The 25,345-nt window shown below is 38.3% G+C and overlaps 1 protein-coding gene across 1 annotated transcript in view; it reads right to left on the reverse strand.

Annotated features, from left to right (window-relative positions):
- LOC139692232 (transmembrane channel-like protein) overlaps window positions 1-25,345 on the reverse strand; it is a 63,377-nt gene that overhangs the window by 16,835 nt on the left and 21,197 nt on the right. Inside the window, exons 2-7 of the mRNA XM_071590300.1 lie at window positions 11,819-12,149; window positions 8,887-9,169; window positions 7,411-7,516; window positions 6,415-6,537; window positions 5,130-5,318; window positions 2,769-3,010 (exon numbers count right to left, since the gene is read on the reverse strand). Coding sequence (XP_071446401.1) covers window positions 2,769-3,010; window positions 5,130-5,318; window positions 6,415-6,537; window positions 7,411-7,516; window positions 8,887-9,169; window positions 11,819-12,149 — 1,274 coding nt within the window. The remainder of the gene's footprint in view (window positions 1-2,768; window positions 3,011-5,129; window positions 5,319-6,414; window positions 6,538-7,410; window positions 7,517-8,886; window positions 9,170-11,818; window positions 12,150-25,345) is intronic.

Genomic DNA, 25,345 nt, shown 5'->3' on the forward strand with positions numbered 1-25,345 from the left:
AAAAGAGTGGAAGGATAAAAAATTAGATAAAACCAGGCAAGATATTAAATGAAGTGGAATAAAACTTGATTATGTAATTACTACTTAAATTCTTCATACTTCTAAAAGGTAGGTTTACCTAAAAAGCATGTTTTACATGCATAATTACAATGCAATTTTCATATTTTTCAACAGCAAAATGGCAATGGCCACCCTGCTTTCCCATAATTCCCTTTTTATTATCATCTTTGGCATTCTATTACCTTTCAATATATGTTGTCCTGTCTATTTTGAATACTTCCTACATCCACTTGTCCTGCCTATTTTGAACTTCTCTCAAATCTCTCCTCCCCACCATGACTAGGAGTAGAACTAGAACTTCATCATTGGTTTTTCTTTCTGTCCATTTTATTTTCTTTCTGTCCATTTATTTCTTATCTAAACACACATCTCAAAAGTCTCAAAACTACACTTATCCTCCTGTCTCAACAACCAAATTTCTGGGCAATGTAAAACTATTCTGGATTTTCCAATGTATTCTATAGTCTTTCATTAAAAAGCATTAAGTTCTTTACAACATGTATTGAAGTATGGGCTGATAAATCATAGAATGAATTATAATTTAAAACCATGAAATATAACTGTATTTTTGTAAATTAATGCATAAAACTTTTTTGGGGAAATATTTTACCCACTTTTTGTGTCACCAGAAATATGTACTAGTTGAGGAAATGATCTGACACCTGTATTACTCAAAAAGATTGGACAGTAGTAAATATTGAACAAATTAAAGAAAGGACAGCCAAATAGATGTATTCAAGGATTTGTTTTTCCTTTGCCAATTCATGACCTCTGCTATAAGAGAGGGAAACACTGACAAAGATGTGGATATATTGCAGTGCAATACAGGATGCCATATAGATATTGATACAGAATTTGGTAAACCATTCAGATTTATAAGTAATAATAGGTGCTTCTGGTAAAAAATTACCTAGGCTTTATTGATGATTGAGTCTTGTTTTTCATAAAGAAAATTTTGTTGAATTTCATGAGCGCTTGAGCAGCATTTGAATTCAACTGATTCAGTGTCACTTAATTCTAATAATAAATATGAGATCTGGATAGAATGTGAGGAGATACTCTAGGTATGATTAATGATGGTGAGGCTTGAAGAAAGCCTAAACCACTCTCAGCACTGATTTGGACATACAGGTGATCTCTGGGTTATATAAGGGTATGTTCCTGAGACTGTCTATATTTCAGATTTGTATGCAACTCAGACTACTGATAAACAGTTCATGCATACAACTATGAAACTTAGTTCACCAATGAAGTTGGGTTTTTGGTGGATCCAATACTCTGCTACCTTTGCCATATTTCTAGGCCCCTAGCACAGCAATAAATAAAAATTCAAAAAACTGCATAAAATCTTGACAACTCCACATACTTCCTGCCCTCCTTCATTCGATCCAACTTATCCACCCAGGCCTATTCTTTCCCTGTCTATACATTTCCAACTTAATGTTTTATCTTTTAACACAGTTTTCAGCAGTCCTCTGCCATTCAACATGCCCTACATCCATTTGCCGTGCCTTTTTTGAATTTCTGCCGACAACCTTCTCTGCTCAATCTGCTTACCTAGAATATCTTAATTTGTCTTTGCATACATAATAGCTAAAAATAAATAAAATCCTATAATTCTGCTTTTATACTATGAAAGGAATGGTCATCATGATAATTGCAATCTCACAAAATTGAATAAAAAAGCTAAGGCACAAGTAATGATTTATGCAACCATGTAAAAACATAATAACTAATGCTAACATAAAGGAATCAATGCATCCTTTATTTGATGATAGTTTGTTCGCATGTATGAAAGAAACTTGGTTCTGAATTAATAATTCAATGATAAATTATTTTTATGGGGAGCCAAGGAACACTTTTCATAAGTATGTTAAGCAAGACCGGTGTTGCCCAGAGACTGACTGATTTACATATTTAAAATTGGAATCATATCAAATACAGATATTTATTGTTTAGAAACTCAAGTGAGGATGTTGATACATTATTATAAGGCAGCACTTCCGTTAAATCAAATGTTATCTTTAAGATTATTGATAATGCAAATTATCTCTGCAGTGCATTGTTTGCAGTCATTGTTTGCACCTTGTGGCCCATTTTGCAAACAGATGCTGCACAAAGTGTGAGGAAAAATCAATGCTCTTTTACTATACATTTTTGCCTGACAATAAGTCTAATTCGTAGGAATATATAACAAAGATACATTCTTTCAGCTCTGATGATGTCAATGCATCAAAAACTGGTGGTTTATTAATATATGAATGCGATGTTTGATTGCGTATCATGAAAAGTTGAAAAGCCTATTATTGGTAATGTCTGTTCCAAATTTCCACATTTGAGTTGAGATTCATCATGGTTTAAATTAATTAAAGTTAATTACTTTATAATACTTTATTATTTTATTATATTATAATTACAAATGCCCCATTTTTTTATTTTTTTGTGATACAGTGTGCTTGTCTCCTCGTTTCCAAATGTTTGTCAGTTAGTAATAATAAACTTAGGTACACCCAACTCTTCGTTCAATTTTTCTATATACGTGCTGGCATCGTTATTCTGCTCTTTCAACACAATCATCAACAAAATGTTTTACCTCAAGATATATTTCCTTATTTTTTCCATGGAGTCTTCTAAGTTACAATATTAAAAAAATGTCGAATGGGTGTTCGGGAGGTGGGGCTATCAGTGAGGATGGGTTCGTCACTCACTTCCGGAGGGTTGCCACGAAGCTGTAAACGTAGACGGCGAGACCCGTCATGAAATAGGCAAAGGGGATGCGGTATCCGCCGTCCGTCTTTTCACGGTTCGAGTAGAACCCGTAGAACATGGGCGAGTACTTGAGCGCGCCCTCGAAGTCCCACAGAGTCAGCAAGTTGGTGGCCGTCTTCCTCTCCTCGGGGAGCATCTCTTTGCGGTCGTCCGAGACTCCGTGCTCGCGTCCCACCAGGAACTGTACGTGCACCCATGGGACGAGGAAAAGAATATACTGATTTATTTTTTATTACAAAATTTAAATCATATGTTATGGATTTGAGCAGCACACATGGCACGCTAATATCTTCGAATGACTTAGATTTCCGTATCAGACTCACTTAAAAAAAAGAATTCACAATTTCCAAGTAAGTCTATAATTTGGCGTTCCGCAGGTTAAATTAAGGAGAGGTTGCTGACAAATTTTACTGCTGAATTGAAAATTTTATTTTGAATAAGCCTGGATATTGGATATCAAGTCTTGGTGTTTTCATCACGTCAATGCCCCGACGGACACATCGTTGACTGTTACCGAGTTTTTGGCGAAAAAGGAAACCGGTAATCCCCCAGCGACCCTACTCTCCTGATTTTGCTCTAGAGGACTTTTTCCTATTTCTTTCTTTGAAATCCCCCTTGAAAGGACGCTGATTTGAAACTGTTGAAGACATTCCCAACGTTTATCCCGAAAGAAGCGTTCCAGGCGGCATTCGAAAGCTGACAAAAACGTCATGGGCGTTGTATTGGCAGCCAAGGGCTGTATTTTGAAGGCGATAAGCATGATCGAAGAGTTAATAATAAAATCAAGTATTTATTCAAACTGTTATCTTTTGTTGTACAACTTTTGGGTATAGTCCCTCGAATACCGTCGTTTACATGCGCTATATTTTGAAGATTGCCATTGCCCGACTCTGGTTTAATTTAATAGACGTCATTAAGTTCCAAGGTGAAGAGAAGCTATGGAGTGAACGATTTAAAATGGCATGATAAAAGTCATATTTATTTAATTTTGAGCGCTTAAAAGTCGACATTTTTGCAGTCACACGAGAGATTGGCGTGTTGCTGATAGGGTTTTAAAAATAACCTGTATCCTTCTTTTACATTTCGTGATGAAACAAGGCGAGAGTGCTCGTCATTTAAAATGTAATTTCGTTGAAAGGCTCTCATCTAAGCCCAAGAATAAAATTTTTAACCAGGTAAACTCGACAAAATATTCGTGTGAATAAAACGTGATTTTAAAAAGGTCTCAAATTCTCCCCCAAAAGTCCAACTCTCACAATGCCTTGGGCCAAATGGAATGTAAAACTCTTTTGCACAACAATTGGCTTATTAGTATGTGGCCGCCTTTTCCATCCACGTCTATTTTGTGGTGGGCTGTCATTTTGACGCTATTTTGGAGCTCCTAATAGCCCGTAGTTTTCAAACAGGTGGCAGGGCGAATCGTAGTCTAAGGATGCACGACAAGTATTTGGTTAAAATATGTTAGTTATTCATCCAAAAGCAGAGTAAATATTTCAGCAATATGACAATTATTCCTGATTTTTTAATATTAAAAATCTGGCAGAGTCAATTAGTATAAAGAAATGAAGAATATGCATTGTACAATTAAGTAGCCCACCAAAAACTTACACATAGAGGTTGCTTATGCACACTTTAGAGAAAACCTGAAGCTCAATGACTGCTGACGACAACGCTGTAATTTGTCCAGTAGATTTGCCGTAATGGCTGGCCTCACTGCTTCACTCTGTCCTTGAAATAAATTTTAAGAAACGTGAACCCTGTTTTTAAGTTCCCTGACCATGTGTGAACTAAAAATGTCCTGAATATTCTGTAGGACTCGAAAGCAAAAGGGTAACAAGTAAATACATCTTACAAAAATGTTATAAAATCTTTACGATTGCCAATTTTAAGCTGAAAAGGAAAGATGCTTTCCTACTGTAGTAAGTACAAGCTTTCTATCACATCAGGCAACGGCCACGAAAAAGAACCTCACCTGTCAAACCGACCTTCAGATTAATTACTGTAGTTTATTTTTTAGGATTATCTAGGAATGGGGGAAGGGTGGAAGAATCCGGCATCAAATCAGCCTACTATTTCTCAAAAGACGCCAATGGGTGACAAAATTTAACGTTCCACCCGACGGACGACATATTTCAATTGATATGCTTTCCAAGTAGCACCCCGAGTATGGATCGGGATAACACTGAACAAATTCTACCACCGTCGTGATTTTAGCTCGGGTCCTCATAGTGAGAAGTTACCCTAACCGCCTCACCAACCCGACCCATTGGATACGTGTCTGTGTACTTTTGTACCCTCACCTCGGGAGTAATGACGAACGCAATGAGCAGCGTGGCGATGACCAAGTTTACCCAGAAGAGCCACCGCAGGAAGGTGAAGTAGGAGGCGACGACAGAGCCGAAGTGAGACTCGATCTCCTTGATACGCTGCTCCCACGGAATGAGAAAGGCCGCCGCGTTGACCAGCTCTCGCCGCAAGTGTTGCCAATGCTGCCGGTAGAGAAACGTCGGAGATGAAACGTTGAAGGGGTAGGGAGACTAACTCGTTTTCCTCGCAAGGGAAATTCACGGTGGATCATGCTCGATGACAGTGCACCGAAATATATTCCCGTCCCATGAACAAAATAAATCACGAGAACACTGGATGCTCGTAGTTCTCTTGTTACATTACAATGGGTCGCTGGAACGGAAATTGAATTTATAGGAAAATCTGGAGCCATTCAAGAATTATCTGAAATATTGTTAATAACTCTTTATTCCTAGCCACTCCTTGGCACCCGTTTCTGTTGCTTTGAATTTCAAAACGCGTTTGATTTTTCTGAAAAATGTTATTTACTCTCAACCCGAGTTCGAACGTCGAATGTTATGAATAACTGATCGAAGCACTTTTCCACTTGATAATTTTTTTAATTTTACGACCGGGTTTCGATGTATTACATCATCATCAGGTCCTGATCATGATGTAATACATCGAAACCCGGTCGTAAAATAAAAAAATTATCAAGTGGAAAAGTGCCTCGATCAGTTATTCATTACGTTCGACTTCCACCACATCACGCCTGAAGCTACTCAATTTGTCTAATGTTATTATCAACCTTATTATGAAAGGTGTACGAGATCGTATTACGTCAGTCAAAGGCAAATAAAAATCGCGGCGGATAGTCAAGCGTATGTGCCTCCTATCACAGAGATTTACTCTCTTAAAGATGTTTCATGTACAACAACTAATTGTCACAAATAAACCGATATGGCTCCAACACTATCCTCTATTCATTGCAAATATACATGCTTTATTTTTTATTTGACCTCAATATATACGAAAACCTAGACCTCACTTCCAAGTAGGCTATTCCATTCAAGAATGGCAAAATTTATGGGCCTCTCTGATCAAATTAAAAACAATAAACACCTGACTTGGTGTGATTTCCCACTTCTCATGTTTTGGCAGATATGTTCACTAGCATTACCACTTACTGTTGGCACTAATGATAATCTTAAGAGCTAAGAATATTATTTGATAACAAGGGGTAAATTGAAGAATGCTAAGAGAGTACTTAGCCGTATTGCCCTGTGCAACTGCTCTCACCTTGACAATGAGAAGGTTGGCCCGCGCCAACAGGTCGCGTGTGCTTTTCCCGTGCGCCAGTCGTTCCTGCAGCTCACCCTCGTGGCGTCTCACGTAAGCCTTCGCTTTCTGCACCAGGCGAACCTGTCATAAAAGATATTTCAATAAAATTTTTCAAACTAATGGCATATAAAGTTTTTCTATCAGCGTACCTGGCATTTATCAATTGTCTATATTTCTATCTTTTGAAGTAAGATAATGAGCTTAGAGTAGAGGCTTTTGAGATGTGGGTAAAGAGAAGGATGGAAAAAGTAAAATGGACGGGAAAGAAAACAAACAAAGAAGTACTAGGCATCGCGGGGTAGGAGAGAGAACTGTTTGGAGAATTTCAAAGGAGGCAGAAATCATAAATGCCGAGCATTGTGATTGGCGAGGGACTGTGATAGGGGAGGGCGTTAGGCAAGCGTGGTAATGGGGGAAGGGATAGGGGTATTTGGCGGAATGAAGAGAGGTAGAATGTATTCAGAATCGAAGAAAATTTGCTGTAGTCTGGTATGTCAGGTTATACCCTGTCAAGCGAAGCTGAGAAATGTGGTCGTGTTCCGTCTGTGTCCATTTTAAATTGTAGATAACAAAAAATGCTGTATTGGGAAATAGAAAAACCATAAGTGATGCAAAATAAAAATTCTATAAATATGAATTAATAATTAATCGCAAAACAAGAAGTAATTTTTAAATCATGAAATATAAATGAAAATTGGGTTATGATTCTTCGTTAACCCAATGAGGCCTCAGTAAGCTTCACCCCGTTCATAGTGGCGATATTTAAAAATAAGTTATTTGGTCCAAATGCATAATTAATCATACACATAGAAGCAGTTGGGTACTCTCGTTATTCTCTTCCGTGATCAATTATATTTTACTCGATGGTCGATTTCGGGGAAAGTAGGCACGACTTGGTCCACATGCTGGTGACGTCTGATGCAGGGCGTCAAGGGCGCTCGCGGACCCACTTGCCTTCCTCCTCATGGGCCACGGCTGAAGCCGCACGCTCTCTCGCACCTCCTTGTGAAGGCGGAGGTTCTCGAAGATCTGTTGCTGCGTGGCGGCCGCGATGGCCGTGGGGGAAACAGTGCCGGCCACGCCCTCTGCCACCGCCGCCGGGTCCGTGCCGTCCAGCGGCCCCCGGGCCTCGTCCGCCACCGCAACCGAGTAGCCGGTGCTGTTGGAGAGAAAGCGAGATAAGAGAATGACTCTGTACTGGAATTAAATTTGCATCGTTTTCGGCGATATACAGGCAGGACTGGGGGGTCAAAGTCCTTGGAAGCTTCGATAACTTCCTTTCTAGCTTTTTCGTTGCCCTTGTGCTAGTAAGTTGGAGGACAACCACAATACAATCCTCGGTTTGATGGTCTGTGATGATGATGATAAGTAAGTTACTGAAACCGTGTCTTGAAGGATAATCCAATCGCTGAATGAAGGTCGAGTATTCGAATTCTGTGACCGGTGTGTGCATTTTACGTATGACAAAGTATCGTTTTTTTATATTAATGAACTTAGGGTTCTAAATGAACTTAAAATTAGTAGTAGAATAATCTTTAAAAATCCAAGTGTTACTACTTAATTGAAATAAACTCGACGATAGTTGTGACTTTAATCAATGGCTCTAAGTAAGTAAGACTTAATGAGATATATCAAGAATTATCCTCCGGTGACAATGCTTTCGTGGGCGATTTTTCACTTCCTACAGAGTATAATGGATGCTTTCAAATCAAAAAACGTTTTCTCCAATATTTGATCGTTAGTAATAGTGATGCATTCAAACTCTGATGCTATCATAGTCAAAGTATGGGTGAAAAGTGAATAACTACAGAATTTCATGAATATCTATTTCATTTGAAAGAAAGTATCATTGTAATGCAGTTTGGAAATGAGATGAGTGAAAAGTGGAGACGACAGGGTATAATGATGGGGTCCGAAGGCGGACATAACTGGAGTGCGAGGCCAGGAGGCTAGGTCGACCAGTTTCGACTAGGTGACCTTTTTCAATGCTGACTGTGATATCTCAAGACGATTATACCATTGAAATCATCCAGTTTGGATGAAACCGAGGATATTCAGAGTCATACGATTTTGAGCGCTCTGCTGGACACCTACACTCAAAAACACAATGGACATTTTTTTTAAATCACAACCAGTAAATTTTAGACAATAAGGTATCACCTCTTCAGCTTATTTATTGCAATTCGAGAACCGTGAATGAATCAGAACTCTTATATCGACTTATGGCTTCCAGAATTGGGTCCGTGGTAGACCTAGTTTTGTTTATCTTTCGCCCAACTGGATATGAGCTTTAGAGGATTTAAGGGATGGCAAAATCGAGGCCGAAGATCAGGGTAGGAAGGTTAGTTAGGCCGTCACGTGTGTGGGTGACTCGCCCGTGTAACTACCGTCAGGGGAGCAATCTGGGGCAGGAGTTGGAGGTAGACTCACTCGGCGGAGCTGGTGGTGAAGACGGAGGATCTTCGTCGGTCATGCTTGGCGGTCAAGGAGGCGCCGTCGGGCGAGAGGGGCGAAAAGGGCGAGGAGGTGCGCCGGGCACCGCGGTGGCGCCGGCTCCTCCGCGTCGACGCCCTTCGGCGCTGCTGCAGGATGGCGCTCACGCTCGCCGAGTAGTCCTCCTCGTCGTCATCGTCTTCGTCCTCCGCGCCGCCTTCCGCCTCCAAGCTCCTCCCTGGGGACACCGCACCCGACGCAACCACGACAACAAAGGGAGCTTCCGTTAGGGAAATCGAATCATCGAGCCCTCAGCCTGTAAACAGTCTATATTGTGTCCATCGTTGCCAAATTACCGCGTCAACGTTGAATAGCTCCTTGACACACAGATCAAACCAAAATCGTCGTAATTGACCTGAAGATCGGTTTGATAAGATAGATAAGATCTCATCCAGTATATAATAAGCCCTAAACGTCATGTAAGAGTCACACATTCAGAGAAAGAGTGGGTCAGTTCTTTTCCCCGAACCTCCTGAGAGTTCCGAGGAAGATCTGGAACCAGAAACAGATCTGGATTGTCAGTTCGTGAAACTAAGTCACTACTTCCAAAATTTTGTCACCATTTCTTCAAGCATTCAATTGAAAATTAATTGGAAGAAAACTGTATGTTCATTAATGGTGCTCTTTGCATCTGGGTGTTAATTAATTTGGTCATTCCAGCCATGGCAGTATGTTTAAGATTTTTTAATCTTTATACATTCTTTTATTTTATTATAAAATAATAATTTAAAATCAAATTTAATGAGAACTATCTATTGGATTTAAATTAGCGTTTGAAAATATTTTAACCATTATTACTCATGCCATTACAATGGACAAGAAATTTCTCTTTCGTTAGTAATCGTTTTTCATGATATGAGACGACCAAGTATTTGTTCTTACTCATGCAGTCTCCTACTTATGTACTCTTCTGCTCTGTGCCCATCTGTCTTATTTTGTGTTTATATCACTGCTATTTCATTCTGCCGTCGTGTTTGCCAAAACGAAGGTATTATTTTTACCCGTATCAAGACCTAAGTTAAAAAAAATATTTCTCATTAAACGCAATGTTGATGAGATCTTTCTCATTTACACAAATGTTAAAAATTATCTATGAGTTCGGTAAGCCCATGGGTAATATTATTTTTGGTGAGAATTATTTTGCTTGAAACAAGAAGGAAATTGTTGGAGACATGGGTATGACTATTAATTCATCAGATATTTGGATAATTATCTGTATTAACCGGAGGGGTTGAACATTATGCAAGATGTGATTTTTTCTGAGTGACCTCAAAAATATGTCATTTTTTACAATTGGATGTAAGAAGAATGTAAGCTATGATTAGAAATTATAAAAATTTTAATAACAGAGCATTCTTGTAGTCAAACAACATGAACCATTCCTTAGCCCAATCTTTTGATGGGTTATTATCAGTTTGATATAGGGTTTGGAGAAGAGCACATAAAAAATGTGTGGATAACACGTAAACGGACTAAAGCTTTTTAGGAGCGTATACATGCATATTTCTATGGCCTGTAAAGCTAGTGTATATCATTAGCGTTTCAGAACTAATGTGGTGAAACTACTAGTAATTCATAATGAAAGTATCTGCAATTTTCCACTCAACCAAAATTTTTGTTTTAATCATTTTATTTGCCCACTCGTTAATGATATAGAAACATAGAAACTGGTTGAATGAATATTTTTAGCTGAAAAACTGAAAACATTGCTTATTTCTTGATCGTTTTTGTTTTATTGCGCGTAACCTTACTCAGTTGAATAGTTTGATATTTGGGGAGGAATGATGTTACTGAAATCATTTGCATGTTACCACTGATGTGAAGCTAGTTATTGTTAACAGTTATGGATGAAAGTGGATCTGTTTATTGCATCTGATGGATCGTTGTCAAGTAATGAAGAGTTTAAAGGATTTCCTGGTGAATGGTTTGAGTGAAGCGCTCTCAAGTTCCTCAACGGGAAGTGGCATAGGTCGGCCCTGACTTTTCAGCAGCCCTCAGCCGCGTGAATACACACTTAATCATCGACAGATTGGTGCCAATCAACGCGACTATCCGATGAGAAGCCAGATAACTCATCATCAAATTGTCACAACATGTGAGTTCTTTAATGGAAAACACCAAAGAGTGGGGATTGAAATTTCACGGGGGATGGAATTAATACGATCGATACGGTTTCCCACCCCGAAGGGTCCGGGTTCAATTACTGGTGGTGGTAGTATTTTTCAGAGCTATTTCGACCCCTAATTGAGATAAAATATGGAGAGCACATCATGTGGAGAACGCAAACCGTCGGATGGGACGGTAAACTTCGTCATTTGTTAAGAACAGGCTAATGCCAATGCCGTGTTTCTCTCCGTCCTACCCACAATAAATCACTCGCCTACCCCTAATGCCACTTTTGGCTTCCTCAGTATAATCAATTACACGAATAAAATACTACAATTCAAATAGATTTGCGAATAGTTGGAAAATGGGAGAGGAAGCTCTACGGCATATGACCAGAGAATTACCAATGAGATGTGAGTGAGAAAAGCGCAACATCGGTTGCCTTCTAGCCCCCTGTTATTTCCACATCGTCTCCTGTGTGCTCTGTTGCCGAATATATTTTCGCTCCCTTTAGCGTTGAGACACCGCCTTCCTCACGTGGCTCCTCAGAGCAGCACATATGGCACCTCTACAACAAGGCCTCTCAGTTGTAAGTGCTCCCCCGTCCCCAAAAAGCGAAGACTGCCAGACCATAACGAAAGCACGTGAAGCTCAGTAGTGAAGAGAATTGAATTCTTTTAGTATAGTACTAGTGGAAATTTCACTTCAGGATCTCTCGATTAACCCTTTCCACATCAAGCATATCGCGGGGTTGAGCACTCACCGTCTGGGGGTGCCGACGTGGGCGGGGTGCCTCCAGGAGGGGGCATCTGGTAGGGGGGTGGCGTGGGTGGCAGCGGTAGTGGGGGCGGCTGCTGCGCCATGAAGATCTGCTTGGCCCTCGTGGCGGTGGCCGGGTCCTGCTCACGGGGGCCGGTTCCCCCCCTCCTTTCGCTTGAGGAGGAGGCGCTCCCCCTCCGGCACCCTCCCCCCTCCTGCCCCTCCTCTGCTTCCGCCGACTCCTCCCCCGCGCCTCCGCCCACCGGCGACTTCCCCTCCACGGTGAACTTGACGGTGGGCCGGTAGTCCTGGGTGAAGTACTGGGGCGACGGGGTCTACGGAGAGAGAGATGCGAATCTGAATGAGCGTCTAATCAAACTATTTGAGGTATTCATTTAGATTCTTGCATGGATTTTTGGGATATTGAGGTAGGAAAACCTTTTCTCCTCACACTAAGGAGGGCAGCAGTGTGCGGTATGCTAGCCGCGAGCCAAATTTTGTAGGTGCCAACCCGTTAGTATATATTGAAACATGTTACTACTGGCTCTACATGTATCAGATGTAATCAAGGAGAAAATTTATTGATATTAGATTTCAGTTGCAAATTTTGATATCTTGATAAATATTTTGATAAATAGTTTTACGCCCAAGTGCTAATAACCCCTGAGGTTGTCTTATTCCATAAATCGATCAATTGATTAACATTTTACAAATATTCACCAAATATTTTCCAAGCTACCCAGTGACGTGCTGAATACCGGTTTCCCATTTGTTAAAGTTAGAATTTTATCTCTAATTTCTCTTAAAACGGCCTCAATTGTAATATAAAAATTTGAAAATCGTATTTGTTGTGACGGAGGTAAAGTGCTGCGCCATTTACTGTCGTAATCAGGCTGCAAATTAAAAGGCCTTTTACACTGACTTGAAGGTAAAAGAAATGGGTTCAGCGAGTAATAATGTTGATAAGGGGTACATTCAAAATACATAGCAATAGTACAAGCAGATAAAGTACACTAAAATACCAAATAAAATACGCGAATCATTGAGGAAGAGTAAACACATATTTACACTAGCATTTAAAAATCCCCTGTATGATATCACAAGCTAAAATACAGCTCTGGAGTTAAGGAGACTAAACTGTGAACATAAAGCATATAAAATGTACATTTATGTTAAAGACTGTGTCTTTTATAAGCGTGTATTATTAATTATTTAAAAAAATACGAGTACTTGAGAAAGAAAGACAATGGGGTAGGAAATCGCTCATTAGAATTGCTACTAAGTCTCAAATGAATAACTTATAAGGTTGTTTAATCTTTTAAATTATAAATTAACATGTTATTTCAATATATAAACATGAAAGTAGAATAAAAATATTTTAAAAATAAAATATTTTCATGTACTATACTTAAAACAAGATAAGTAAATATTATGTTCTAATTTCCATGGATGCAAACAACGAATTTAATTCATTTTCACTGGCGTATCTATCGGAATATGGAATCATAAAACCCATTAATAAATTTATAGAAATAAAATAACCATTTACTCTCGCTTTGCACATTTCAAAGCCGTCAGCAAGGGCTACAGATGAGGTTTTTCAGATTTTTTTTGAATTTATAACTTGTTCTCAGGTAAAGAAAAAAGTGAACTACGGTAACACAAATGCACCAAAGGATCAACAATCTCTTCATATATACTTAGTGGCGCAAATGATAGTAGGTTGTCGCACATTTGGCTCAGTGTTTCTTTTTTGTCTACATTCCAAAATATTCGAGCATCCTAATTCGTGGGCCAATTTATATGATTACCAGAGAATTTAAATGCTTTTTTCAATTATTTTTCTCTTTAATCATCATTTTGATAAAAAGATGTTGAGTATAGCAATATTCATACTTTCGATCTTGGGGAATGCATTAAACCTCTAGGCAATGGGTTTTAAGAAACTCAGTGGTTGTCAAAAAATCTAGTCACTAGCAAAAAAATATTGCTTTATAGTTGAAGCGGTTATTCAAGGATGAATCGGTGGTATACCATAGTGATTGGATCATCTTGTTGATTCTTACAAAGTCATAGGGAAAGAATTGAAGTTTGAAGTATTTTAAAGTTGAAATCAATCCTTGATGTTATGCATTTAGCTAAGCGTTTATGTATTGCAAGTCACATAACGCGCAGGATACTATATCTTACGGACAGGTGAACAGACCCGGTGGCATTATTATGCGTACGAGATTATTGAAGCAGACATTAAATTAATTGAAGTAATTAAAACAAGGAATTTCCGCGAAATGAATCATAACTTTTAGTTTTTATTCACTTATCGATACAATGGTATGCTCGTATTGATTTCCGTATACAAAGTACAAGTTTTGGCATTTGTGGTACTTAATCAAATATCATAAGGAAATCGTTAGGTGCCAACACACAGCTTTCATTATACACCAACCTAGCTTCTAACTATATCGAGTTACTTCTAGTACCGTTATCCCACAATAGATTCACCTACTACAACACGTGACAAACGAAAATAAACGGTAAGGTTGTTAGTTTATGAGATTCGTCAGGAGCAGAAAGACGGGTACGGAGAGCAATGATAGCTAACATTCAGATGAAAGGTTGACAATAAAAATGATCAATAGACTAATACATAAATTGAATAGGAATAAAATAAGTACTAATATTTAATAATATCGTTCTTTTCCTTTATGAGGTAAATCAACCTGTGTGTTGAATATTCTTTATACAAACAAAGAATATTCATCAGGCAAATTGATAGTCTATTTGGGCAGCACTAAAGCGCTTTACAAATGAGTCAGGTAACCCAAAAATTATTTTATACAAAATATTAACATACGAAGTACCACACTTCAGGATATCTTAAGATTTTGTATCAAGGTACTTCCAAAGAATCAAACTGGAGACCAAAGTAATCCACTGTGGAAATTTTTCTTGATAGAGAATAGAAAGAAACTACTGAAAGTATTGGGTTGACTGTTCACCATTTCACATTTAGAATTGATCTTGTTTCAATGAATAAGTTTTATCACTAACTTATATGTGAAGGAAATTCATTGAATTGCGCCTATTTAAATCTGTGCGTTTCACAACACAGGCACTGATTACGACATTAATTCGATTAAACGCATGACTAACACGAAATTTAAAAACAACATTTTTAGCTATTAGGTCTAGTGTTCGTTTAATCTAAACATTACTTTAAACACTTGCTATATTCTTTCTCATATTCAGGTTTTTCCAAGTAAAATACGAAGTTTATTTAGCGAAGAAGGAACGAACCGGTCGAAAGCCGTTCCAGGAAATGACAGTGCAGTAAATTTTATCCTGAGTCACTCAAAAGAAGAAAAAGGTATCAAACTGACCTTGACTTGAAGGAAAAAATATTTGGAACAGAAATGAATATATGTGTTATAGAATATACGTAAGTATTCATAGAGAAAGAAAAATGCGATGCAAAAATAATGTCCATAATAATAATGTAAATTGTATAATAAGTAAAACATATGGCTTTAGTTCCATCATCGCATTACTTGTTGTAATTCGCATATATTCTGCCCATTAGTTCTCCGGTAAGAGCAGATTATATTAAGGAAAACCTTATAAACAGTTGAACTATTTTTACTGCTACAAATGCTATATCTGTTTTCACTACTATTAATGTGATTTTCCGCTAAAGAATGGAAGAACAATCAATAGCAGCATGTTTTAGTTTGTCGAAACTCAACAGTAAAAAGATTTAGGTCGAAAACTGAGTATTTGATTACCGTATATAATGCAAACGTTGTTATGTTTATTGAGTTATTCATAAAATTATAAATTACTGTAGACATCACATAATACAAGTATAACTTTTTTGATTGTTCAATGAGGTTCAATGAAAATCGAATACAGCCTTCAGTACCTGAAAATTTCACGGATATGAGCCAAATATCTCAAACCGAAAGTCAGTATTATTGACGAATCTTAAGTCTTTTATGATCATTCCAAGAAATTTTATGGAAACTACTAATAGAACGACTGATAGTCCTCCTTTAGTTGAAGATGGTGTGATAGCTGAATCATCTTGCACCATTTCTTCCCAAGTAGATAAGGCGAAAAAACTCCCTGAAGACGGTTCGATACTCTCACGCAATCTACGTGTTAACCGGCGAGTGCACGAACCATTAATCCCGTTCGGAGGAGCAGTTTCGACTGAACACATGTCCAGAATCGTCTCCAACTCCACAGAAGCGATTCAACTTACCACGGGACGAAAATAACCAATGACCCAACGTCCAGGCAAGGGTAGGTCACCACGCGGAAAGACCTCGCGCTTGAGGCCCGCCTCCTCAAGGGTGGTGGATCTCCCAAGGACCGAAGGAAAGGCGGCGCGAGAGGAAGAACACGGGTACTCGCGCTTAAGGGAGTGAGGCCCTTCCGTGGACTGACTTCCATGCGACTGAACCAAAGAAGCCGAAGGATTTAGAGAGGAATAGGAAGGCTAGCCACAGTCGACGGTGACGTGGGGGGATGGGAGAGAAAGGGGGAAATGGTTTAGAGGGAAGGGAATAAGAAAAGTACTAGCAGGGAGGATGATGAATTGGAGAGTGGCGGTGGGAGTGATAGGGGGCGTTGGGGAGGGGGGAAGGAGGGAAGGAGAACAACACCATCTGGGGGCACTCAGAAAGGCGTCTCAATGGGCACCCCGACACGAAAGGAACACGTCTTCCCCCACACCTCCCACCCCAAACTCGAGCCACCTTCGCAGGCATCCTTTTTATCACCCTCTTTATCCGCCTCCGTCCCTTGCACCTTCCCCCTCACCTCCTATCACCCCACTTTCGCCTCGCACCTGTAACCACGCCCTTTGAACCTGACGGGGGAGGAAGGGTTTGAGGGGGGTTGAGCCTCGGGAGGGGAGTGGATGTGGTGGGTGGTTTCGTGCGGAGAAAGGGTTGGGTTGAATCGACGAGGGTCGGGCGTGTGGGTGGAGGTGCTCCCTCCCCCTCATCTTTTGCAATCGAACAATTTTCGACGGATTTGACACACTCTTTAAATAAAAACGTAAAAGATTCACAAGAGTACTCTCACGACGGGTAAGCTGATGTGTAATCAACCCGTTGAACAGACCAGAATAGGACCCCGAGGACATTTTTCACGTTAAAGCCGGGCAAGACACCCATGGGCGAGACGGGGCTCGACTGAATGGCTTTTGGATTAACTGCTGAGAGCGTTGCCGACCGAGATAACACACTTAAGCGACTGCAAAAATCAAGCAGCATTATTTTGCCAAGGAGCAATATACATCCTTGTGAGTTACCGAATGGGGTAGACGGACAAAATCTTTCAAAACGAAGTACCGTAGCTGTGAAGCAATAAGGTATAAAGACGGATGAGTTCTTGATGTTAGTGCCGCAAACATGAGGAAAAATTATGGCCGAGGAACTAATCAGTTCGTTCGATTGGACTGAGTCGAAAGAAATAACTTGATATTCTATCGTTTAATGTAAATAAACTCTCCGGAGAAAGTTTAGGTACCAATAAACATCACGAAAAAGGTTTAACGTTAAATTTTAATTTTCTAAGAATAGTTTCAGGAGTAAAATGGTGGAAATCGACCAAATAATAGCAGTTTTTTGCAAGTTAATCTTGGTATAAAAAGTGCTATTATTTTGTTGATAATTTTATACTTCAGACTTAAATGGAAAACAAAATACTGAAGGATAGCTGAATAATCCTTTACTTAATTTTTGCAACGATCGCCTTTACTATATGTAGGATATTTTGCGGTGAAAACTAAATAGTATGATAAAAAAATCTAAATAACCATGCTGGTTGTCTTAGCTGGTTATAATCAGAATACATACCTTATGAGTGGTTTACTATGAAGTTGGAATTTTATAATATTAGGTGTTAGATCATTCATGTTGAAGTAATCCTGACCGGTGAAGAATGTGTAGAAAGCACGTCTCCAAAGTGATCATCTCAAATTCAAGAAAGTTACATTGTAAAGAGAAGGAGTCAGACCAGACTGACTAGTCTGTTTACGTAAATTATGGACGAGACTCACTACTAAGGCATGATATGTCCACGCGTTTTCGTCTCAATTTCACTTCTTCCTTTTCCTTCTGCCCTCTTCTTCTACCCCCTCATTAGCTTCCCCAATCCACACAACCTCACCCTCAGAACCAACAACACGTCTGGGGATTTTCCTCTCTTCACGCTTAGGGTGCGTGACCATTACGCTTCGACAGGTGACCCAGAAACTACGTCTGGGATTCGGGGAACAGTCGATTCGATTGCTCCAGCGACGCCAGTCTGATCTGAAAAAATGGGATTTGAACCCTTCCTAAGGCAGGTATTTTCGGTTGTGAAGAAGCTTTGACATGACGATTTTTATGCATGGTGAGAAATGACATAGGATATTGCAGTGTCTCAACTCGAATCTATATTCTCAACGGTCTTCTTAGGTAGAATTTATCTGACACCCAATATTCACTGGGAGAAATGGCATTCCAAAGATGTGGAGCTTCGGATATCTATTTTCAAAATGGATCTAGAGATTTATTCCCTTTTACGGAGTTCTTTTATGGCAATGGTTAACATTGAAATCACCAGTATTTTAGCGGAATTTCGTACAAAGTAGTAAAATAAAAAAGGAAGCCATTTATTAATAAATTGATCCATTAGAAATTGCACATACCTTAAAATTCAGATGCCTTTATTAATCGTCTAGAAAAGCTAAATCTGAGAAAAACAGTACATAAATTAAAAATAACCTCAAAGATGTGTTTCAGAAAGCAAAGGTCTTTGCCGTCACTCATAATACCAACTGAACATGTCGAGTCAAAAGGTTATAGATGGTGAACTTAAATCCTTTTACATTAGAAAACGACAAAATTAAGTGCTTGCACTCCAGTCTCGATAAAGAGGTTATAGCGTATCTTATGACCTAATCCTTATTTAAAATAAAATAGCACGCTAATTCTCATTCGATATCTCATATTGCAGCTTACCTATGGCCGTAATCGTATAACTTAATGAAAATAATAATGAGATCATATGCCATCCAGAAAACCTTCAATCAATTTGTTTAGGCTCCATACAATAGGGTCACCCGTTAAACATACATTTTGACAAAGTTTCAATCTTAAGACACAGGCGTTTCATCAAGCATGCTGTTCACTGGGAGATTAATCCGTATACTAAGGAACTACGGATAAGGGGGAAATGGGAAGTAGGGAAATGACATCCATTGATGTCGCATTTATCTTTGAAGAATAATATAATTCTCGGCCCATGGGATGTAAAGTTAGACAGCCATTGACTCCTTTTCACTCGAAATATACATGCTGCAGCAACATAACTTACTTTTTTAAAGGGGGTTTGCCTTATAAAAAAGGAATTTATCTGGCTGCACCCTGAACTTTCGTAAAAATTACTCAATAGATACCCTAGTTAACTTGATTCAACTGGCTCTTAAGGATTTCACTTGAGCAAGGCTGCTCAATAGCCTAGTGGTACGAAGAACTAGTCCATTGCGTTTCCTTTAGACACATTCAAACACAAGCTCTTTAATTTTCGAGGAATCTGCAATCGACCGGAAATCTGCCATTTATCTCTACTTTGAACCTATAATTTAGGAGAAAAACGTCATTTTTACAGAAAATTATTAATATATTATTTTATTTGATATTTTCACTTAGCAAATATTTAAAATATTTACCAGCCTAAAAAATCTCAATTTTTCATCATTATTTTTTTCCCATATTTTCGTACTTTTACGTTATACATCTGGTTGTTGTGTGTAACGAGCTCTTTATTTGATTGGAGACGCAAAGTAAGTTATTCATGGCGTGAATACGTTTTCCCTGTAATATCCGTTCGATAATTTCTGAAAATTTAATATTAAGAATATTTCAAGAAATTACTATTATGCATTTTTTAGAATCGTAATTGACTGATATTGATTTATTAAAGTGTTTTTTACCAGTGGTACCTTCATAGATGAGTAAGACAAAGAGTAGAAGACGTTAAAGAACCTATTATCAGGGGAAGAAACCCTAAGCGGTATTAATCACAATCTCCTTTCAACGGTTAAGTTTGTAAGGAAATAATAGCTAAGGAAAATGAATGGGGTACGGAAGGCTTTAAGGGTTAATTTCCTCTGAGTAGCTTTTGGAGAGGGGAAGTAGTTTGAAATGTTTAGGCCAAGGACAATTGGACTTTGGTTTTTGAATATCTGCATGTCAATTTGATAATTCCTGTTGATTCGGAACTCAAAATACTTGCAAGTACCACACTCGCAACTGGGAATTTTGAATGATATTATCTCATTTTTGTGATCAATTGCGAAAATAATCTCCTTCGTTAATTATAGTTTCTTGGAAGTAATTAGCTAAATATATTAACCCGACTATAGTTCTTTAATTTCTACCCAGGTCAATTTTACTGGACGAAACGTATTTCTGAATTCAATTATTATCATATTTAAATTCAATGTTTAAATTATCCAAAGAGCAGTGGGTTTTCTCAAGAATACATTCATAAGCGGTTGATCCAGCTCTTTATACCATGTTCATCAATTTTTAGAAAATCTCTAGCTGTTGTGCACATGCAAATGCATTTTATATATTTAAATAGAATTGTTAAAATGCGATTATTTTGTTGGAATAAAGAATTGATAACTTTCTTTATTACTTATGGAAGTATTTTTAAGATTTAAAAATTTCAGTGCGACATAACCAGCGCTCTTTGATACAATCTGTAAAAGTTTTAACCTTTGACCCTAGTAACAACAAGTTATGCCGTGAAATTTAAACTATGTGACGTATTTTAGATTTTGATTTACCATGATATAATCATCATAATAATATGAATTTAGTAGGCACATTTAATTTATGGATTATAATCTCCTATCTCAATTATGATTTAGAATGGAGACGAAGACTTCTCTCCCTATGATTTGCAAGACCTACGATTTGTTTACATTTTGTTGATATGTCAACAACGATAAGTCTACTCTACGTCCAGCTTGAAATAATTATTATTTCAAAGGCAATAGTGTCACGTTTTTTAAATTTTATTAGCACTTTTTTGCTGACTCGGAATAGGTCATGTGGGAATTAGATTGACCCCGGTCTTGGATGGCACAAGGCCGGACGGCTGAAGGACGCAATGAAGGTATGGCAGTAAACGTGGTGGGTCCCATGGCGGAGGGTAATGTAAAGAGATGGGGGAGCAGAGAAGGGGGAAAGGGCGGCGGAAAGAGGACGTAAGACTGAGAGAAAGAGAGAGGGAAAGGGGAGAAAGTAAGTGACCGTGGCGTGACCAAGAGTCGCTTGTCCTTATAATAAGGAGGGAAGATTTAAACCTTTTTCCCCGGGAGGTCGTAATTTTTACACCTCCCGAGTGCTTTTCCTCGATCCCTTTTGATTAATTCTCCATCCCTCATCCATTGTCTAGGAGTAAGGACTCTGGCGGACGGAAGGGCTTGGTGGGCATTAAACCCTTAGGCCACTGCGAGCAATAAAACATCCTCTTTCTGTGGCCACCAAAATATCCCTTTGTGTGGACACCCTGAGGGGTGGTCGCTCGTCATAAAGGCGTGCAGGCCACCCGCGTTTCTCTTAAAAACAATCGAAAGGACTATTGCAGGAAAACCATTTTTCGTAAAACTTAGTTTTCATGACTTCCGTACACCTCCAGTGGCACTGAGATAATATAAATACCGTCTTAGAGTATATGGTCTCCATCAAAGGAGAAAGTATAACTAATTTTATTTGCATCCTTATTAAAATTTGGAAAACTAAAAAAGATGATAGCTATTATACTAATTTTGGTAATTTCTATGCGTGTTTCCCCGAAATCGATGAATTTTATCATTGGAGAAGGAGTGTGAGGTGCCATTGTAGGAGAGGGTCTAATGAAACCTCAGTATTAATCTTTTTAAAGCCTGATTCCTTTAAGAAAACCTAATCATATTAATTCTTGTTGGGAAAAGGGACGTGCATATGATTTTCTGTCATGTAAAAACTCATTAGAAGTGTGAATTATGGAATGAGATTAAGTTGAAGAAGATCAGATAGATTTGTAAAATATTTTGACTTTTATAATGTCACATTACGTAATGAAAATTATGTAATGCGAGGGGATTCTTTGAATAAATTGGCTGCGAGGCCTTCCAAACATGCAGGAAATAAGTGAGATACACTTTTAGAGAATCACATAATCACGCTACGAGTCAATCGTTGGATTGATTACCAGCGATAATTATTTCTTCCTCTAAAAATATTCCTTGAGATTTTATTTCGAATATGACATTCAATAAAAATGTGTGCTGAAATTTATATAAAGTATTCGAAGTATCTGTATAAAGTATTAAATAAAAAATATAAAAATTAAATTTATATAAAGATTCTATAAAGTATTCGAAGTATCTCTTTACATACACTACGATTTCTCTCCTGTGTATAACATTGCACATCCCGGATATATTAGTTCGAACGATTTTTTTCCAGAATGAAATCTCAAAACTTCAAATTTCGGTCTGACCTCTTAATGAGACATGCTATGTGTAAGCATAATGCTTTAAAGCCTCGTACACCACTTTATAGACTTCAGTCATACGTGGATATCTGTTGATCGCCATATGCGCTTCAATAACTATTTGGTATTGATGCGTTTTGGGAGCTGGTGCGTAGCAAAGAACTAAGCTGCTGAGCGAAAGCTTTCGCGTTCACTGCAGGCAGTATCTTCACGAGGAACTTATTGTTTTTAATATGCTGCCATCCAATATCAATAATCAACTCAGCGGAAACTATGCTCAAATATATTTTCATAATTTCTTCGTTTGCTCCTGCATTTTCCTTCGCCATTTTCAACAACATCTTACAAGGTAGTTTTGTTTACGAATGATCGAGTTTACGATAGAATATAGCTGATTTCTACACACTTTCACAAATTTTCCATTTATTTATAGATTTAAGTATATTTTCCTTTTTACAACGAAAAATGTGGGCAACACTGAAGTTTACTTCACTTTAGCTCGTCACTCTGTTTACTCGCCATAATTATATCACTTGTTGATCTACCACGATACATTTTTTATAAATTACGAGCATAAAATTTCATCTGGGAATGCTAAAACGAAGTGTATCGTGAGAGTAGTGGTAGGGGGGTAAGTAATTAGTTGTGGTGATGAAATTTTTTCGGAAAGGGAAGGAAAGCTGTCTGTAAGGGCGTGTACCGAGCTGTGATTCGTGTCTCAGGTGTTTTGGAGACAACAGCGGGCGAAGGCAGAAGGGAAGAGGAGGGAGGGAGAGAAGGAGGCCGAGTTCTGAATGGGTGAATGATTTCAAGAGCAGGATGAGAATGAACGGGGAGAGATATTGCGTTTCGTTGTTTGACCAGACATCCGCACACAATGCCCCTGGGGTCGTTATCCTCGTTGGGCGAGGAATGAATGGAAGGAAGCGTGGTAAAGGGTGAGGCAGATGCTATTAATATTCCTCCAGAAAATAAAGATATCTAGAATTCGTACCCCCGCTATCCATCTCGGTCAATTAAAATCGATGTTCCACCACTCAAAGATTTCGTATGCAAAACAACTTTGACATGAAGGACGAGACGGCGTTTTGTAAATTCGATCTCAAAATATTTTAAGACATAGAAAATTATGCTGTCGTTGTTGTTATGTTATTCATTCTGTCCAGACTGTTTGTTTTTGCTTTAAAGGGGAACTTAATTGAATCCAAGAGTGATAAAAATGTTGAGTATAATTGCAGAATCGTAATGCACTAAAATCACTCCAATAAATTAGTTACAACAGTCAACCGAATTTATAGTTAATTAACTGAATATTTTCGCTAAATATGACTAAAATTTATTAGTTACATTAAAATATAACTAAATCTAGACAAATTAATTATTAAAATATTATTTATTCTCTAAGAGGGTCAGTATATTGATGAAGGAAGAGCAAAATTGTATTTTCAGTATTCCCATTACCTCAATTTTAAGTGAATAAAATATTAGGTTAAATATGCTGGAAAAGTTGAGAATTGAATTTATCTGAGGGATAAAAAGCCAGGTGAAAGCTACGTGTAACTTCTGTATTTAGCATAAACATGATGGCTGTTGCAGTTTTCAAATTGGCAGCTGTGAAAGGGCTACTGGCTGGAGTCATTTTAAAGTATTAAATGTATTTTGATATGTACCATTGTTTTCTTATGTAGAAATTGAGTAATTTCGATATTTGAAAAACAATCGAGACATCATTTAAGATATTTATTCGTTCACAAAAATAATAAAAATGAGCCATTTGAGATATTGCTTGGAATTGTGTCTTATATTTTCAATTGACGTGGATATGACCCGCGGAGCTGTAAAAAAATGAAAAAACTTTTGTCGATTTGCAAATTTTCTCAAATGAAAAATCATGTAACACAGTCAAGTGTTAGTAATGTGTAGTCGCACTATATTCATAAAAAATTACCAGTTTCACCTGATAAAGTTACTTATTTTCATGCCTCCTGTAATCCTGTTATTCTATATTCAGTGATAACGACTAAAAACAACCAAGGGACTGTGATACTCCCACCAATCTTGGATAGCGGGAGAGCATTTGAATCATTGAGCAGAAAACAGCATTAACGAACTATCACTAAGTTCTCTGAAAAAAATAAATGACAGGTAATTAAAATCCTGCAAAGTTTTAATTTATCAAACTTGACCCTCGTGCACGGCAATGATCTACATAGGTTTGGCTACTTTTATGATGTCACGCAAAATTTTTAGTACTTACTGTCACGCTAATGGTGCTCACCACGATTTTTCCTTTTATCTCTGGCACGCGAGGATGGTGAGGTAACTACTCTAGGAGAGAGGGTAGGGAAAGGGAAAATCTGAAGGGGAAAACTAAGTTCAATTTTTCTCTTTCTCAGAATTCCTGCACCTCACTCTCCCACGTCACCAAATTTATTCCACGAAATTCAAACACAACGGTATAGTATCTTTGCCTGAATAACATTATACCCACATGATGGGGATCGAGATAGTGCGAGGTCTGCTCAAAACTTACCGCGACTTTTGTGTTTTTTCAAAAATTATTTATTTACTCATGAATATATATTTTGTCCCCTTCAGAGTAATCCCCATTAGATCGTATACACTTGTGCCAACGTTTTTTCCAATCCTCGAAGCACTTCAAAAAATCATTTTTTGTGATCTTGTTCAGCTCCTACTTCGATGCAGTCTTTATCTCGTCAATCGTAGCGTAGCGTTATCCTTTCATGGGCCTCTTTAGTTTCGGGAAAAAGATAAAGTCACTGGGGAATAGATCTGGAAAATATGGTGGCTGCGGCATCATTAGTGTTTTGTTTTTGGCCAAAAATTCGCGAACAAGTAACGATGTGTGGGCAGGGGCGTTGTCATGGTGCAAAAGCCAATTTTTGTTCTTCCACAAATCCGGGCGTTTGTGGAAAATTGCGCATAACTTGCAGGTAATATTCCTTATTTACCGTTCTACCCTGTG

This window comes from Hetaerina americana, unplaced genomic scaffold, assembly GCF_022747635.1.
Source record: "Hetaerina americana unplaced genomic scaffold, ioHetAmer1.1.p SCAF_4, whole genome shotgun sequence".
Lineage (NCBI taxonomy): Eukaryota > Metazoa > Arthropoda > Insecta > Odonata > Calopterygidae > Hetaerina > Hetaerina americana.